We start from the raw sequence: 18,111 nt of genomic DNA, 5'->3' as shown, positions 1-18,111 counted from the left end.
TTGATTAGCTTGACCTGAGGAATGCACGGTAGGAATGTCATTTTCCCCTCTATCATGCTCACAGAAAGACAGATTTTAATTTCTGTCTACTCAGGATACTATGTGAGCACTTGATGTATGAGTTGCGATAAAGAATTTCACCTTCTGCTATTGCAGTGCCCATGTAATATATCATGTGTACACATACAAAGTAAAAATCACAACTTTGTTATCTGGAAGACTGAATCCCATTTTAAATGTGTGCTAAAATGAAAACACTTCAGAGGGTAGAAATCATTTGGTAGTCTGAGTCTGAAGGAAAACATTCCAAAATGTTTGCCATAATTTGGACATTTAGATTTTGATGCTTTAGCTAGAGATATTGTCTTTGCTACTTGTCTCTTGTGTTTTTTCAATGAAAGTGCTGCCCAGCTGGAGAACTGTGGCAGTTCCAGTTGGTATTTCAGATTTAAGACATGAGCTGGATGCCTGCTTCTGATAAGAGATTTCTGCTCTCACTCTGCCGCCTAGAAGAGCACTCTTCCATTACTGCATTCTGTTTGCTAGGGTTTCTGCAGAAGTGAAGTACAAAAAACAGCCCTGGGGCCTTGTCAAGTCTGTAATTGAGAAGAATACCTGGGGAGGAATACAGGAAAACTTCAAACAACTTGGTAAGGTATTTTCTTCTTTGTGCTGGAGTAAGGAGGCTACTTTTTCTATGTATGTTTTTGTGTCTGTCAAATCTGGCTGCTCGAAGAATAGCTTGAAAAAAAAGGCAACACCTAAGCATTCTTGAAGACAGAGCCTCCTGTCATCAATGTATCTGCCAGTTCCAGGGTATGAAAGAAGCCTTGTGGCTAACAAGGGGCTCTTGTATACCTGGCCATAATTGCTTTCAGAAGGAAACACGAGGAGCAGCAGGAGAGCTGTTATTCTCAACTGCATGTGCTTATCTCTTAGAATTTCCTTGATTGTGCATATAAGAAGAGAAGCAGTGGCACTTGGCAGGCTCCATGAATGTTCACAGCCTGGCCAGCCACTGCTGCGGGCTCACAGACTAACACAATTCCTAGTCTCAGTCTAACAGTGTCTTCCAGTGCTCTTCCTGCTGCTGTCTGGCATCCTTGAACAATCCTGCCTGGGCTGAGTGAGCACCACCTCTCAGAGTGTTCCAAGTGCCCTCTAGCAAATAGAACAGGGTTGGAGGTCAGGGTGTAATTTGCCAATTACCTGCTTTAAGTTCATGTATTGGAAGGTGTGCTTATTCCTCTCACTGAGACCTTGCATATCTCACAATTTGTCTTCAGCTTTCCAGCTTTCTTTTTGACAGTTCAGTAACCTTATGTTTTTTTCCACTGCAGAATCAGATCTCCTAATGGAGGAATATGCAATTAATCAATCTATAGAAGATTCTGGGAAATTACTTGCGCTGAGGCGAAGGCGACGCACTTTACACCGGGGTTTGGCAGAATCACTTCCCAAACGCTCTTCCCAACATTCCTCTGGTGACATGGGAGTAGAGTCCCAGGGCAGCTTAATAGGTAGGATTTTTTTATATCAAGTGGTTTCCAAAAGATATGTTCAAGAACGCATAACTCTTAAAACAGTGCAAGAGTAGCAAAATAATGTTTATATTACTCTTGTCTGTGATAGCAAATGTTTTAACAAGTTCAAGCTTCTTCAGGCTTGCATAAAGTAGATTTGGAGCATGCGTAATCATTTTTATCATGAGTATCTCATGAAATTAAGCCTGATATCACCTTCAGTTTCAAAACAAATAATAATCAACCAAAATCTTAAATACTGCTCTGTATCTGCAAAGGATTGAAAATGAGATTGGATGAGGAAGTAAAACCAACCTGATTGTTGTGAAGTTTTTGAAAAATTGCTTTTTTTCTTCAAATAACTGCACACAGGTCATGAGTTGATTAAACTTTGCCACTTGCCTCAGTTTTGGTTATTTATTTTTAATGCTAAGAAGTCTGTTTCCTATATGCTTCTGTAATTTCTGTGTCACTGAAGCATTTCTTGCAGTTCTGCTGCCCTTAGGCATGACAGACTTGGCTGCCAGCATATACAATATTAGCCTCACCTAGAGAGATGAGGAACATCTGTGCACTAGTTTCCACCAGGGAATGAATGGTGGATTCCATGACAGAAGTTGAATTTTAAACAGTGAGGTAGCAGCAAGTACACTTCCCTAAAGAGGGAGGCAACACTGAGTATAGATAGCACTGAGAGAATATTTGGATCAGCAACATGTGTAAATGACTTTTCACCCATTGAATTGCTTCCTAATTGCTTAATTTTGCTACTGTTGCTGCACCTTTTCAGATGAGCGTGTCTCTCAGTGTACACTACAGCTTTTATGGATATCTTTTGTCCAGTGCAGGATGTGCAAAATTAATTATGTTTAAAGATCAGTGTGCCTACAGTGATAGGTGCTCAGTTTGGAGAGGGCACTCGCTCTGTCCCTCAGTGTCTGATCCCTGTTGCCTGATGAGTAGCAGATGGCCTCTCCAAAGGCTCTTTTCAGGACAATAGATAAACCAAGTGGGTAAGGATGGGACAAGTTACAGGAAAATGTGGCTGACACTGGTTGTCAGAAAGATGAATGTGAGCAGGAGAACAGGCAGGAGAGAGCCACTTTGCAGCCTGTCTCTGCTGTGTGTGACTAGCAGCACACGTGCATGTTAGTAATGGATGGACTGCAACCTTCTCAGGCTATTCAGGTTTAATGTGACCATGCCCCCAGCACAGTGGGTAGGGGGAATTCTGATGGAAGAGCCTGATTGTTCACTCAGCTTCTCAGAGATGACTGCAAAAATGCCTTGGTGAATGTTGGAGGTGATCCTGTGCACCTACATGACCTGATTTTTTTTCCTTCAGAAGTTGTTGAGCTATTCTGTGTGAAGTGCTGGACACTGACATACATCTATCTGTAGACATCCTTTAGGAATGTTCTTTAGTAGTTTTTAACCTCCTTCTCTTTCATGCCCTATAGGAAGGAAAAGAGATGCAGTAAGTAGGACCACCACCATCATTGTAGTAATGAGTGTCTTGTAAGTACTCACTTGCATTGAAATGTTGCTTGATTCAAGCTCGTCTTGGTTTTTGTTTGTATTTATTCCTCATTTGCATGTGAAGATTGCATGTAGTATGATAAAGTAATTTGAGTCGAACATGTGGGTGTAAAAGGGGAATGGATTGACTTGGAAATGATGTGCAGGATGAAAATACTGACTTGTCAAACTAGTCTACCTTACAGGTTTTCTCAGGTCTGATCCTATTAAAAAATAAAGTGTAGAATCTACTAATTCCTAATTTTACGAGTTCCAAGAAGAGATCCTGTTATTTGTTTGCTATTACCCAGCTTAGTGGTTAACTGCTAAAAATCGTTCAGATAGATAATAATTTCCAGTGTAGTGCTACCCCACACCTTTTTTCTCCCAGGATTCTGGGAGGATTCTGTTTCCTTAGCTGTCTTTAGCCATGATTTTGTATTTGTAGCATTGCAACTGAAATTGTTACAAAACTTGATTTTTGTTCTTTTCTTGCTACAGTTTGCTGCTCTTAGTCTTGCTGAATATAACACTGTTCCTCAAACTGTCAAAGATAGAGCATGCAGCTCAGTCCCTTTATCATGTCCAGCTTCAGGAGGAAAGCTCTTTGAAGTAAGTTGAATTCACAATCTTTGCTTGCTTTCTTCTTCAGCTTATGTGAGAATCTGATCTAAGGAAATAAATTATAAACAATGAAATTCAGTGGCAAGTTTTCAGAAGAGGCTGGGGCTTGCTGTACTTCTGTGGTCTGTGCTGAAATCCACTGACATGTCTGACTGCATCTTGCAGTAATAAATTTATCCTTTGACAAGCTGTTTTGGGAGAAATGTTAACCTTAGTTTGCATTATCAGCCTGCTGTGACTCATCTTCTGTGAATATCATAGTGCTGATCACAGAACCGGAGTGTTCATCCTGTGTGAACCAGCATGTTCTCAAATGGAATGTTAAAGATTCATTTAGCTTTTTAGCTTCTCTGTGAGTCTCCTACTAAATCTCCCCTCCTTCACAAACTTCCATGTTAGGTGCCTTTTGTACTCAGATACAGAGAGATGTTGCTTCCTGTTAAATACAGTATCAACAAAAAAGTTAAAAACCACATCTTGATGTTGAGTCTGGAAGGGGTGTGGGGACCTCCCACAGTGACCATCTCAGAACTGGTTAGAGCAACTTTCTTCATTAGAAAGATCTTGCTCCCTGAAGCATGGACCTTACATCGTAAATGTAACATGAGCACAGCTTCTTCTTGGTGGCTGTTGCCTGCCAAGGTCTGAAGTACTAGCTTCAAGAAAACAGGGATTGGAATTCAACTGCAGGCAGCTTTTTAAAGAGGATGCTTTTAGCAAGGGCAGAGCAATGGTGACAGAGAACAGTTGCTTTTGAAAAGGTATTGAGGTACTTGTTTCATGTTTCTGATGTAATTTCAATCTTTTTCAGCATATCCCCAGAAATTGTATCAAAAGAGGAGATACCTCAATATGATAAGGAACAGGTTAAACATGTGAAGGGAGTTTTAAGAGACTCAATTGAAATGCTTGAGCAGGTAGGTCTGAAAATCTTTCCTGGTGATGTTCTTGTTTCTCAGCAACTCAAGTTTTCTCCCTTGTGTTATCATAGCTTTTGTTTGATGTGGTCTGGTGCTAGATGAAGTTTTTTTGATCTGTTTTGCCCTAGGCTTGAGTTCAGTTAATAGGCACTGCTTATGTTTCTGGTGGTTTGGGTTGCTTTGGTTTTGAATTTGTTTCTTCCAGAGTTGGGGTTGGTTTGTTTGTTTGCTTGGTGGGTTTGTTTTGGTTTTTTTTTGGTTTGGGATTTTTTTATTTGACGAAGATGCAAGTGCCCATGTCAATTTTCTTAAACTTGTCAAGTGCTTAAGATGTGTTAATGCAGTTCTGAATCATGACAAAGCAGACTGGAGTATTTCAAAACAGATCCCCTTTTCTAAGAATACTCTTATTAAGATTTGTGAAGTATTTCCCCATCTTATTATGGGGTTTCTTCATTCAGATTTATCCTGGCCTTTGCTCCCCACTACTCTTCTAGATATTGGCAAGAACTTCACTTAGCGTTGGTATCAAGGGGCCACCTGATCTCCAGTGAAAAATAAATGATTTCTGCAGACCATATGTTTCTGAGAGGCTCCACAGAAGATAATCCTCCTTCACAGTAACTTAAAATTTCAGGCTCTCGTATACTACAGACACACATGGAAAAAAAGAAAGATGTTGAATACTGATGTTGTGTGTCTCTGATCCTGAAGTCCATGACTTTTAAATCCTCACAATCCCTAGGCTGAAATTTTGACTCAGTATTTGAAGAACAGTAAATTCATGCTTTAGTTTTTACTTACTACTCAGGGATGTTCTGATTTTAACTTTATTTATTAAATCTTAAAATGCAATGGAATAAATTATTAGTTTAGGAAAGCTGAAGGGGGAGCTCACATGTACCTTTTTCCATTGTTTGCTCTTTGTTCTTCTATACACTAAAGGAGGCTAGAAAAAGCAGCTGTTTTTTATACTCCTTGTTCAGAGGTGTCTCTGCACCCATAACTGCTATTAATCTATTAATTAACCACTTTGATCACAGCTTGAAAAAGCCTGAATGCTGAAGGTCTCACTTTAGAGATGAAGTTTTCTGGCTTCCATGCCCTTTTTATTTTCTCTGCTTACTATCCAAACAATTCCTAATTCTGAAGTGTTAAGTGCTTTTTGAACACACAGTGTAAAAAATAAAAGTGAGAATTTAGCCACCTTTTTCATCAGAATAACACTTTTTGTCTGGCAGAACTGACACATCTTAGTGCTTGCTACCTTGTGTTTCCTGAGGGTTGTCAATAATCTAAACATGTTTTGTGCACCAAAATGCACTAGAAGGGCCAGGTATTAAAAGAAAATTCATGTTGTGCTGCCATGTTCCTTGGAGTATTTGCACTGAACATTATCTGTGGCTAAAAATGAGTGGGGTGGTTTATCTTCTGTGCTGTTGTCTGGTGAGGTGTTAAGACTTTATCATCCTGGACTGTTAGTATTTATAAACTCTACAGAGTGTAGCTGTTAGGAGAGCACAGTAAGCCAACTGTTTATGGAAACAGGGAGGAGGAAATCACATGAAATCTTTAAAAGAAAAGGAGGAGGGAGACTTTATTTTCCTGATGTCACTCACCCATGCAGGAGACTGACTTAAGTAATTGGTGGGGGGGATGATTGTATCTTCGCAGCTGAAGATTTCCCTTTCCATGCTCCAAAGAAGCTTTGACCACTTGAACAGGACACAGAGCAGCAAGACTGAGAGTTAATAGCCACATCAGCTTTTCTTCAAGATGTTGGAAGAACAGATGTGTGTGTGAGGACTTGTGGGGTAGGGATTGTAACTGTCTTCTCTGGACTCTTTACTGTTTGGCTCAAAAGCTGCACAGAATAAAGGTTTGTGGAAGAAGTAAGTCGGGTTCTGCATTGCCAAAGCTTGGCAGTCTTGTCTCTCCTGCAAGCCTTCTACTCTGGGGAGTCTCAGTTCCAAGCAGTGCAGAGCTCTTGGATCCATCCCACGGTGAGTGAGCGAGGGCAGTTGTATTGCTGATGATCAGATCTGAACATTTCAGACGGGTAAAAACACCCTCCGCAGAGAAATGAGCTTGTCTTGTATGAAATTGCAGCTTTTCACGTCAACGTAGAAAATGACCATCAGTGAGAAGAGTGTTTTGGAGAAAAAAGAACGTTAGTGGATTCACAGCCACAGGATCTTCATAGGCTTTTTTTAGTCGTGGGGACCTTGTGAAACAAGTCACCGACTTAAGGATGAATATGCCTAAGATTAATTAACAGGAAAGGGTTTGATATCTCTTGCATATTGCAAGCTTTGGCAGGCTGCCTTCTGCCATATGTTGTTTCCAGCTCTCCCAGAGAAATTTCAGCCCTCGGTGTTTTCCCTCCATCAAGGGCTGTGCTTCAGTGCTTCAGCGTGGTGTGCCCACTGACGATGAAACACCTTTTCATGTGCTTCAAGCGTTTTTTAAGCAGGTTGAGGGAAAGAAGGGGAATACAGAAAGAAAATCCAAGAAAAAGCAGGGGCCCCTCCCTCGAGGCTGGGGCACGTTTGGAGGGCAGCGCTGGCTCGGGCGGCGCTCAGCCCGTCGGGCAGCGGTGCAGGCACAGGGTGTGGGGTATGGAGGTGGGTGCAGGCTCGGTTTAGGGGTGTGCGGGGGCAGCTTTCCCCGGCCGCCCGTCCGGCCCGGGGAGCGGGGCCGCGCCCGCGCCTCCACCTGTTGCGCTGCCCCTTTAAGGCAGGTGCCGCGCGTGACGGCGGCGCCGCCCCCGCGCGCCCATTGGCGCGCGCCGCCGTCAGGTGGACGGTCCGGGCGGGGGCGCCGCCCCCCGCACACCTCGGGGCTCGCGCGGCCAATGGCGGGCGGGCGCCGCGGCGGGGGCGGGGCCGCGGGGCGGGGGCGGCGGCGCGCGCGGGGCACCTGAGGCGGCGCCGCCGGCGGGAGCCGCTCCCGGCGCCGCGGGAGCGACGGGGCGGGCGCGGCGATGGAGGAGCCGCTCTGCTGCTGCGAGTACGTGGACCGGCGCGGCCGGCGCAACCACCTAGCGGCGTGCTGCTGCGACTGCGAGGAGCTGGACGACGGCTGCGACAGGTACCGGCTCCGCGACCCTCGGGGGCCGCCCGACTGCGGGATACCCTGCCGGCGGCGGCGACCCCACGGGGCTGCCGCTCTGAGCGCGGAGGAGCCGCGCCCCGCTTTCCGGGAAACTTGTGGGGAGAAAGGGACGGGGGAGGCGGCGGGACGGGGCAGGGGCGGGAGCGCGGTCGCCCCGGTGCCAGCCGGCGCTGTGCTCGCAGGTGGCTGACGTGCAGATCCCTGCCCCCGGGAGCGCTGGAGAGGATCGCCGACACCATCGCGGACCGGCTGCGTGTCCCCTGGTTCTCGGGGGCCGTGAGGATCAACGTCAGCCTCGTGCCGCCGCTCGTCCTGCTGCCCGTCTTCCTCCACGTTGCCGCCCTGCACTTCCTGCTGGGGCTCATCATCCTGACGTCCCTGCCCGTCGTGGTGCTGTGGTATTACTACCTCACCCATCGCAGGAAGGAACGGACTCTCTTCTTCTTGAGCCTGGGGCTCTTCTCCTTGGGATATATGTACTATGTGTTTCTCCGGGAGGTGGTTCCCCGGGGCCACGTGGAGTATTCCCAAGTGGTCGTTCTCACGTGCGGGTTAATTTTTATGCTTGCAGCCCTGTCCCGAGCCAAGAAGGACCCTGGCTACCTTCCCATCCCAGCAGGCGACGAGAAGCCATCGCACCAGGGTTTGCCCAACAGGAGTGTTAGAGGGAGCTCCATCGGACTCCACGGTATCTCAGGTGCTGCCAGCAGTCGCGCTGTGAATGGGGAGGCTAAAGGTTATTGCAGGATGTCAGCTGGGCAGCCAGAAGGTGTGAAAAAGGACTGGTGCACTAAATGCCAGCTGGTCAGGCCAGCCCGAGCAGGGCACTGCCGGCTTTGCGGCAGGTGTGTGAGGAGACTGGACCATCACTGTGTCTGGTAGGTTTTGCACTGATGAGGCTCCCTGCGTTCTCTCTCTGAGTTCCCTCCTTTCTAAAGTAACCTTCTTTTTTTACAGTCCCTGGCAAATAGAGTTGCATTTGCTATGTGCAAGACCTTATAACATTCATTAAATACAGAAAGCTTTGTATTTACCCTTTAAAAGAACAGTTAGAATAACTGTTTATTCTAAGTGGGTTGACATGATGGCTAAAAGCTTCTACAGCATGCTTTAGAATTGCCTTATTTCTCTACTGTTTTTCATTAGTTTGGGGTTGCTTTTGGTATGGGTTTTCTTAGGTTTTTTTTTCTTTAGGCTTGTCTGTAGAACACTAGCAGTCCTGCAGTTCAGTTGCATTAGTGCTCCCCTAGGCCAAGGGAACCCAAAGCTGCCTTTTGGGTGTGCATGTGGTGCTGGAACCAAGGGACAGCAGGGTATAATGTGTCTCAGCAAAGGATACTACCCTTGCTAAAAAATTGAGGCAAACAGTCTACTGCTGTTACCCTACAGGTCTGTTGGCTTGTGTTTGTAACTTTTCTATATAAAGTTATAAATCTTCTTTCAACATTTCTCAAAGTTCTTAGCCTGTGTTGACTGGAAGCACCTTGGAAATCATCTTCTCTGACAGCTGGGGGAGGGAGAAGAAATAGAAGACTGTTCCTTTTCTTTTTTTAAACAAAGTAATCTCTTCTTTCCTTTTGGAGGATTAACAGCTGTGTAGGGGAGCAGAACCATCAAGCTTTCATCCTTGCACTCTCCTTCTTCATGCTCACCTCTGTGTATGGGATTACCCTGACCCTGCACACCATCTGTAGGGGCCGAACTCCGTTTGTGGCATTGCTCTACTGCCCCGGGGCCTATTCTGACTACAGGTGAGATGTCTGTCTGGGACAGAGCTGGGGTAGGAGCAGGCTTGCTCAGGCAGCTTAGCTCCTGTTCCTCTTTCTGCTGGCTGTCAGACCTGAACACAAAGGGCTCCTTAAAAAACTCTGGAAAGCAAAGATGTGTCTCTGCTTTTACCAAGGTGGGCAGCCTGAGACTCAGAGAGAGCTTGCTATTTGGAAAAAGTGGAAGGAGTTAGTATTTGAAATATTTATATTATCTATAGATGTACTTTTAAATATCTATGCCCCCCAATGCAGTAGACAGCCTGGAATCCACACACTCTCTCTCGCTGTTGTTCCTCACTGTTTATCTAGTGACTGTCCTCCAAGTTATCTGCCTAGAACGTGCCCTGTCTGGCAGGGAAGGTGGTGGGAGCTGTTGGACTCGAGTTCAGAGACCAGCACTAGCACAGATGGGCAGAGCATTGCTAGTACACAAGTGACTCTTCCTTCCTCTACTGCATCTCATGACCTGTAGAGTGAGAGCATCTTGGGGTCCTTAAATAAGGCCCCAGCACCATTACAACAGGAAGAGGAAAGAGCTAGGTTGTGTGACAGCAGTGTGCAAGAGTAGCTCTGGTAGCAGTAAAAGCTCTCATTAAGTAAGCCCTGAAGCTTTAATTTTGAGAAAGCCTTTAAGGATTATCTGATGAAAGCAGCAAAGTGAGATCACTATGGCAGATGTAGACAGGGATTTGAAAGGATAGTGATTACCAGGGAAAGTCACTTTAAAGCAGCTGCTCCAGTGCTAAATGGCTTCCTTCCCATCTTTTTCCCTGCTGCCAGCTCTGCCCTGTCGTTCACCTGTGTATGGTACTGTGCCATTGTAACAGCTGGCATGGGATACATCCTCCTTATCCAGCTGTTGAACATCAGCTACAACGTTACTGAGAGGGAAGCTCGGCTGGCTCTGCGGGACAACACCGGGCGCAGACTGCTGGGCGGGTTAGTGATAGACACTGGCCAGTATAACAGGGGACTCCTCTGCAACTGGGGCCACTTCCTCAGCCTGGGCTCTTCTCCTCCACAGCGCTCTGCCGAGGACATCGTGTGACACCCCTCTTTCTGCAGGTGGCCTTGTGTCATGGCTCACTGACTTTGTTTAGCAGGGGAGCAGCCCCTCCCACCAGGACTCCTTCCTCGCACAACTTTCCTCGTGGTCAATGTGTGGGCTATCCCCGCAGTGACAACACCAGATGTTTTCCCTGGTGGAATGGTTCTTCGTGTGCTCTCAGCCAGCAATAGGATGCAGAAAGCAGTAAGCCATATGTGCAGATGGGGAGAGGAGGAGCCTGCTGCCTTTTTCCACTGTGGGAATCAGCAAGAAGAGCACAAGGTTTTGAGAACTTGAGTTTCTGTTAGATGTGAGTACTGGCATCAGGAGGAACCTGCTGCTGGGCTTCAGAGAGTGCACTGGTTCCTGCAAAGGTTAAGGAATCCCTGGGTTTGTATCTACGTGTGGCATTTTGGAGATGTCAGAAGAGTGAATTTGGGATACAGATGGAGCCCTGCAGAAACCAGGCTCTTTGGCTAACAGACTGTCTAGGCAGTCACTGGGCAGCGCTCTCCTCTCTGGTGCATTCATTTATTTATTTTTACTATCTCTGATTCCATCCAGCTGTGTACATGCTTCTATTAAGTGCCTTTGTGAGCTGCATTCCTGTGGGACTTTGTAAGATTCCTTCACCTCTTGATCCCTAAAGTTGTTATTCCATCCCTGTCTGTGTAAATGAGTGAAAAGGGATCCCATTGTTCCTTCTGCAGGCTGGGTCTGTGTTGATTTGAAGGCTTTGTTCATCTCCCTCAAAGTGTTTCTGCTCTGATTATGGGTTGTGAAATGTGACAGCAGGTAAATGCACCAAGTAAGGAGTTTTGAAGCAAGGTGTAACAGTGAACTCTGAGGGCAAAACAAGAGTGCTGTCTGTCTGGTGTAACCGTAGCTTTATGGAAATTACCTTCATCCTCTGTGTGTGGGAGAAGGGAGAGTAGGCAATTCTGCTAGCAGCACGTTTGGTAGGTAGCATCTTGGTTCTGTTGCTGTTAACACAGTGATCTTGTCTCCTCTCAGCGTGGTTACTGTGGAGCTGCCTGACTGCAGATCTGTTTTCTCAAGTCAAGAAGCCAAGGACCAGATCAACCCTAAGGTACATAGGGAGAGGTAGAGGATGTGTTTGTTTTTGGGATGGATGACCTGTACTGGCAGGTGAATGAACCTGTTAAAATGTGCTCTGCAAGAGTGCTGTTTCTGCCTCATCAGCCTGCAACTTATTATGGCCTGGACTTGAGCTCCAGCCAAAATAACAAGGTTTTTTGTTATTCTCCAGTGATTTCTGGATTTCATGGATGGGATTTTTTGTTGCTTTTTGTTTTAAACTCTTTATGTATGCTGTTGGCCCTGCAGTAATAGGGAAGGTCTATCTAGAAGAGCTGGGGACTATGGTACGAGGATTATAGGATGGGCCTAAGGTGCAAAAGCAGAAATAAGAGCTTTGTCCTACCTGTGGTGTTTCCAGATGCATGCAGCATGCATGGATCATGCTGCCCCTGAGTGCATGGGCATGGCAGGCAGCTCTGGGGGATGTTGGGCAAGTGATGCACATTCACTGTGCTGCTGTGCAGTAGCTTTGAAGAATGGATGGATGGTGCATGGTGCCAAAAGAAAGCAGGGTCGAGACTGTCCCTTGGGATCCCTGCCATATTTTTTGTGAGTGCTCCTCATGACGTGTCCCAGTTTAAGGTAAAGACTGTGTCCCTCTTTATACTGTTTGGTTTCTTCAAGTGGCACTTTTTATAACCAGCAGATAATTAAGGAGCAGCTGCATTTGGAATGTGGCTGTACGGTTACTGAATTTCCCTTGTTTCCTCTTGCCCGTTTTCATCCAGTGAGCAGCTCTTTTTAAGGAGGTAAAGGGGCAGCTCTTTTGCTTCCTACCTCTAACCAAGCACAGTAGGAGTTTCTGACCACTTTCCTGATCCTAATGTGAATAAAAAGGTACCCAGCTGGACTGTGCCAAGTGTTCCTTTATGACCTTCTGTTAGGATCTTGAAGCCTGATCCCAGGAGTTCAAACTGAGACAAAGTTGCTTCCACTTGAGTTGTCTGTATATGTTTCCATGGCACATATGTATTTTGTGATGCCTGCTGAGACGATGTCGAGCTTGGCAACCCCGGAGATAAGGATGCTGTGGGCTAGCAGGATCTTCTTAGGCCTTATCCTGCTGGCACTGCGGGAGATTAAGGCAGAAGAACCTCCTGGGCTAAACGAACCTCTGCAGTGGAGACAGCCAATTTGTCTGTTCCTGTGAGCTGCATGCACAGGAATCAATCATGCACCCACCAGCTGAATGAGCTCTGGAGCTTTTGTTAGGTGTGAGATAAGTGATTTCTCAGAGTGCTGCTACTCCTGGCTGGGAGAAAGCAGAGCAGATTGCAGGGGACTTCCCTGGCAGTGCTGACCCTGTGGTGCTCACCTGCTCCCGCAGGCAGAGATTGGTTGCACCTTTGCAGCCTGATTGTCACTGTAGCCTTGTCCCTTGTCTCTCAGCAAGTTCTTAGTGACTCAGAGGTTTCATCTGAACTGCTCACACCGAGACTCTCTCTGGGCTGTTCTCCTAGGCAGTGTGGAATTTGGAGTGCAGATTAGGAACAAAGGACCCGGGATTAATGTAACCATTCCATACCTTGGTCAAACATGCTCCAGTAGAGTGGAGGTGAAGTGCTAAAGTAAATTTCATTTTTTGCACTGGCTCCAGGGGGAAACCATGCAGGGCACTAAAAGGGTTACAAGGATTTTTTTTTTTTTTTTTTAGGAGGAAAATGCAGTGCTGGTTCTTCAGTGAATAGGAAGTTTAGATGGTTGTAATCTGCATAGTAATGGTGACTGTTTCTTTTACCTTTTCTTCCTGATAGGATTTGCTTTGTGAATGCTTTGGGAGATGAGAAGCATAAAGTAATAGGATATTTAAAAGACATCTAAATGGTGGAAGAGTTTCAAACCCTTCAGATGCATATTTGGGAACTCTAACTCTCCTTTTAACATCCCTGAGAATTAGCAGGAAACCCTTGGAGGGTAATGCTCCCTTTGCAGTTACTGCAAGGGCAAACTGTTGTGATCTGGAGTGCTTAGGAACGGTTTCTTTTCTGAGTAATTTCCTGCTGAGCTTGGTACTGACCATGCTGGTAGAGAAATGGTAAAATCTAAGCACGCAGAGTCAATCTTTAGGCTCCCCGTGTTAGTAGTTGCCTTGATCCGTGCTGCCTGGGGTTGGAGCAGTGGGAGCAGCCTGCCTGTGACAGGGGACTTGTGGGTTGTGTGTGGCCTTCAGGCAAGGGCCAGTGTCACACCTGTACAGCTATATGCCAGGCAGAAAACAGTACCCTGCTGGTGCTTGAAAGCTTTCCCTGTGTGTGAAGAGAGGACACAAAGCTGATCAAGAGCAGGGAAGGATTTTGGTAATAGCCAGCCTTGATGTTTTTCCACCCAGACTTTGGAAGTTAGTTTATCTTGCTCTGCCTGTGACCTTTGAAGAAGTATTTGTTGTTTCACAAATAGAGTGGACTTCTGCAGACCAGGCAGCTCTTAGGGGTCCAGGGTTCTGGTGTTGTAGTGTTACACCCTCTGTGTCCAAATGCCATCAGCCCAATGTTTGGTGTCTGTAGTAGGAACAGTGCACCATTGGATACACCCTGTAAGTGGTGGCTTGGCACTCTCTGTGTCTTCCTGCATTGTGCTTTTTTGTAGGCGAGTCACAGGTCCCCACATCGACTGTTTCTCCATTTAACTTGTCCTCAAATGACAAAAGTCACTGGTGAGCCTGAGCTAATGCTGCTTGTGACTCCTAATCACATTCCAGCCTTCATGCTATGATGGTGCTTTTTTTTTCTCTTCAAAGTAGGTTGCTTTCAAGTGTCTTAATGAAACCATTTGCTGTAAAATTTCTTCTGAAGATAAAATGGATACTGCCTCACTGCCTAATGTCTTAATAATGTGCTTGGTTTTTTCCTCCTATATGAATGTATATTGCCTCATTAGGGCAGGAAGTGTGATTATGGATGTGTTTTCCTGTACTCCTTCAGTGAAAAAGTCTACAGTTACCTAGGATTTTTTTTTTTTTGCCACAACCAGGATGTTCGTGCAGCAAAAAATCTGTCTGCAGACAGGTGAAGTTCTTCCTGAAATGTGGGAATTTAGCCTCCCAAGATCTTGTCTTTATGGAATTTCTCTAATGGTAATGTGAAGAGTGATGGGCTCTGGAAGAAAGTGGAAAGTTTTTTTTTTTTTAAACTTGAGCTTTAGGAAGAAATTTTGTGAAATATTTGTGAGCTTATTTGAAGAGACTGATGTGTGTATGTTTGTGTACATTTTGCATCATATTCAGTGTTTCCAAATGGGTATCAAATGAATCAAAATAAATTAATGGAAATTATCTGTGGAGTGGCCTGTTGATTTATGCCAACACATGCAGGCGAGCCGAATGACCAGAAGCTGCCTCATGGCTATTGAGCTGCACTTGGGAATAAGGGCGCAACAGGCTAAGGAAAGCTTGGGAAACAAATGTTCTTCCAGTTCTGCAAAAGTTGACCTTTGTGCTTGTTGGTACAGAGATGAAAGAGAGACCTGCTGGCAGTTCTCTGCATCGTAGAAACTAGGGATATTCCCTCATGGTAGGAATTTGAATGGGGATCTTTCATCCTATGAGCAATACATCAGTATCTGAGCAAGTTCCTGCCCTTTTTATCCTGTATCTTGCTTTCCCACTGACACCTGCCCACATAATACACCCAGAACCCCCAAAAGGAACGATCTCATACTTTAAACCCTTTCCTAAGCTATATTTGGAAATGACATGGATATTTGCCTTGTAGATAGTGGGAAGAGATGTAGCCTTTAATTCTGTTGGTATCTTGGGACAGCTGCTGAAAGGCAAGATAACTTTTAATGAGTAGAATCACAGGTGCCTTTGGTTGTTCCAGAGCTCTGCTTTGGTTTGCCTGGGTAGTACTTCTGTCTGCTGTTCAGCTGTTTGTTTGAAGGTAACTTTGCACTGCTGACAGGGACCTTCCAGCAGGGTTTTAGTTGGACGAGACTGGTGTTTGCAGAACGGTGTCAGATTTGGACACCCAGGCATGACCAGCTTTGTTAACTCCAGTGCTGTTGATGGGGACACAAGAAATTGTCTCTCCCTAGCTTTTTTTCCCCCCTGTTGTGGCTTGCTGTGCTGGCCCTGCAGAGCACAGCCCTCCATGCCTGGAGTGGCAGCTGCTGTGCTGAGAAGGCCAAGGTGCACTGCTGGGGCAGGTGCCCATAATGAATAACAGGTCTGCAAAGATGTGGGCTGTGGATCATACTGCAGTGGTCCATGGACCCTTCCCAGGCTAACTATTGTCCCTCCCAGCCTAGAGGGAGCAGAGGAGATTGTGTAATATTTCCAGCACTCTTTCAGATCCAGTTTATGCAGGGCCTGGGGGACTTAAAAGTGATCAGTATACAGATTTAATGAGAAGATGGTATTTCTGTGGTTAATGTTTTTGGGACACCGTGTAAGAACTGTGTAGGGCAGGGGTGTCTATAATAGAGCACGGGGAGTTTGCAATCACTTCAAGGTTCTGTATTTGCTGTCGTACTGCAGTAACAGTTCTTCCCCCACCCCTGTACAGGAGAAGGAAAGCCTGGCTGTGCAGCCACCTCCCTCTCTTGCTAAGAAAAGCAAGGAGCTGACAGGCAGGAGTGTGTCTGAGCTGTGAGTGTGGGCTGATGACCAGCATTAAGGCACTGACATCTGCATCTCTCAAAGTGCTGGAGCAGGAGGAATGCTCTGGCACAGCTGTAGGCTGAAGCTGTTACCTTGGTCTGACAAGCTCTCTCATGTCACCCTCCTGTGGGAGCCTCAATTTTCAAAACACCAACATTGTGCCAGGGATTTGAGGGGTATCCTGTGCATCATCTGGCACAGCCTTGCTTCTGCTGACGAGGTATGAGTTTTTTCAGCCAAGTATGGATCAATAGGGAAGTCAAAGGACTTCTCATCTCCCTTTTCATTTAGACCATACTCAGTATGAATTTGCCTGATCCCTGAACATCTTCCCTATCCCTCAGCTGGATCTAGCTGAAGCTTCAGATCCATGCTGATGCAGGGCTGTCAAAGCACAGCTCCTGGATCTTCTTTTGGCTTGCTGCTGCACTGTCTAAGCAAAGAGTGTCTTGTCAAGAGAATCTTTCAAAGCTACTAGGAATAGAAGGAATCCTGGAAGGTAAGAGCATTGGAGGCAAAGAACAGTTTCCAAAGTGCTGACTGTGCTTCAAGTTCTTTGGAGGCAATAAGCTCCACATAAGCAGTGTTATTTTCATGCATGGTGAGGGGCACTGAGATGAGTGGGAGCTGTGAGCTTTGAGGATAAAATGTGCATTTCTGGGGAAAGAATCTGCAGTTTAGTAAACTGGATACACCCCTGAGTAGCCAGTGGCTTGGGGCGCCTTTTTAGCTGTGCAAGATGTAAATTTAATACATAAGCACCCTGTTACTAGGGTCAATTCCAGGCTGCATGTGGGCACAGCCACTCTACTGCTACAAGCTCCTGTTCTTCCCCTTACAGCTGCAGTATGTCCTGTCTCTGACTGGCTGGAATGCTGCCTTCTTTCTAGAAGGAGATGCTTTCTCTCTCTCACCATTTGTCCTCTGGCTTACTATTGTCCTTACACTGTAAATCAAGGTGGAGTGTGGGCCAGAGACCTTCCTTGCTGTGCTTACTGTCAAGCCACAGTAGGGAGGAAAATTCCAGCAGAAAAATGGGAGTATAAGGGCTGGTTCAGGAGTTCCAGGAGCTTGTTGGTCATTACATGGCAGAGACTTCCAGTGGGGGAGAATGTCATAGGAGCAAGTGGATTGCTGATAGCACTAAGTGTGGCTGCTGGCTGCACTGGGGCATTACTTTGGGAGCTCAGCCCCAGCTCTGCTCCTCCCTGCCTGTTTGGCTCAGTCCTCTGCAAAAATCCTTCCCCGCAACACGAGTTATCCAGGCTCTCCCAGCTTGTGCTTCCTCTCACAATCTGCCTCTTAATGCAGCCAGATGGTCTGAGCTCGCCCACACTCCACGCAGGCACCTTCAGCTCCCTGTGCCTGCAGAACGTGCTCGGCTGACCTGCTGCTGGGCAGGGCTGCACCGCGCCTCTGGGAGATGGGCAGTGTTGGGGCGTTGCAGAGGATGGCTGTGGGAGGTACCTGGAGTGACAGCTGTCCAGACCTGCACCAACAGCCTGCTTGAGAGCCTGGCTTTGTGGGCAGGTCCTTCTTCTGGCCACATCCCTGTGTCCACATGGACAAATTCCCGATGCTAAAGCTCTGGAGAGCGTGCTGATGTGCATGGGCACCCATCTTGTCCTATGCCACTTTGTCTGCAGCATGGAGTGCTGGTCTAGGTCCCTGCCTCTGGCCTTCGGTCCAGTGCCATTCAGTTGGCTTGACACAATCTGCACCAACAGCTCAGTTGTATTCATTTTGGATTTGCGTTTATTGGAAACTTTCAGTGCATATATGGGTTTTACTAATGATCTGTTACACAGTAACAGTACACTGTTGTGTTTCTGGTGTTACTCAAGTACTTCCTGTACTGCCAAATGCTTTTGGAGAGCTTTGCCTATCTGGCTGTGAG

General features: G+C 46.3%; 2 protein-coding genes across 7 annotated transcripts in view; both read left to right on the top strand.

Annotated features, from left to right (window-relative positions):
• LOC134548838 (protein Aster-C-like) overlaps nucleotides 1–6,481 on the top strand; it is a 51,321-nt gene extending 44,840 nt beyond the window's left edge. For all 4 annotated transcript variants that reach the window (XM_063393970.1, XM_063393968.1, XM_063393967.1 and 1 more), the window contains 6 exons: nucleotides 547–650; nucleotides 1,341–1,520; nucleotides 2,984–3,041; nucleotides 3,543–3,653; nucleotides 4,477–4,582; nucleotides 6,260–6,481. In XM_063393970.1, the coding sequence (XP_063250040.1) occupies nucleotides 547–650; nucleotides 1,341–1,520; nucleotides 2,984–3,041; nucleotides 3,543–3,653; nucleotides 4,477–4,582; nucleotides 6,260–6,337 (637 nt within the window). In that variant the 3' untranslated portion in view covers nucleotides 6,338–6,481. The remainder of the gene's footprint in view (nucleotides 1–546; nucleotides 651–1,340; nucleotides 1,521–2,983; nucleotides 3,042–3,542; nucleotides 3,654–4,476; nucleotides 4,583–6,259) is intronic.
• A 997-nt stretch (nucleotides 6,482–7,478) lies between these two features.
• LOC134548839 (palmitoyltransferase ZDHHC23-like) lies at nucleotides 7,479–14,888 on the top strand. 3 transcript variants are annotated; one of them, XM_063393973.1, is made up of 5 exons: nucleotides 7,479–7,675; nucleotides 7,882–8,577; nucleotides 9,283–9,450; nucleotides 10,249–10,407; nucleotides 10,493–14,888. In XM_063393973.1, exons 1-5 carry the CDS (start codon nucleotides 7,569–7,571, stop codon nucleotides 10,566–10,568), a joined length of 1,206 nt encoding a protein of 401 aa, XP_063250043.1. In that variant the 5' UTR covers nucleotides 7,479–7,568; the 3' UTR covers nucleotides 10,569–14,888. The 3 variants fall into 3 exon arrangements, with proteins under 3 accessions (XP_063250043.1, XP_063250044.1, XP_063250042.1); XM_063393974.1 differs by lacking the exon at nucleotides 10,249–10,407; XM_063393972.1 differs by having other exon boundaries at nucleotides 10,249–14,888.
• The last annotated feature ends 3,223 nt before the right edge of the window (nucleotides 14,889–18,111 follow it).

The sequence above is a fragment of the Prinia subflava genome, chromosome 3 (assembly GCF_021018805.1).
Source record: "Prinia subflava isolate CZ2003 ecotype Zambia chromosome 3, Cam_Psub_1.2, whole genome shotgun sequence".
Classification (NCBI taxonomy): Eukaryota; Metazoa; Chordata; class Aves; order Passeriformes; family Cisticolidae; genus Prinia; species Prinia subflava.
Note: the sequence above shows the minus strand (reverse complement) of the source record. Positions and strands in the feature narration are given on the sequence as shown.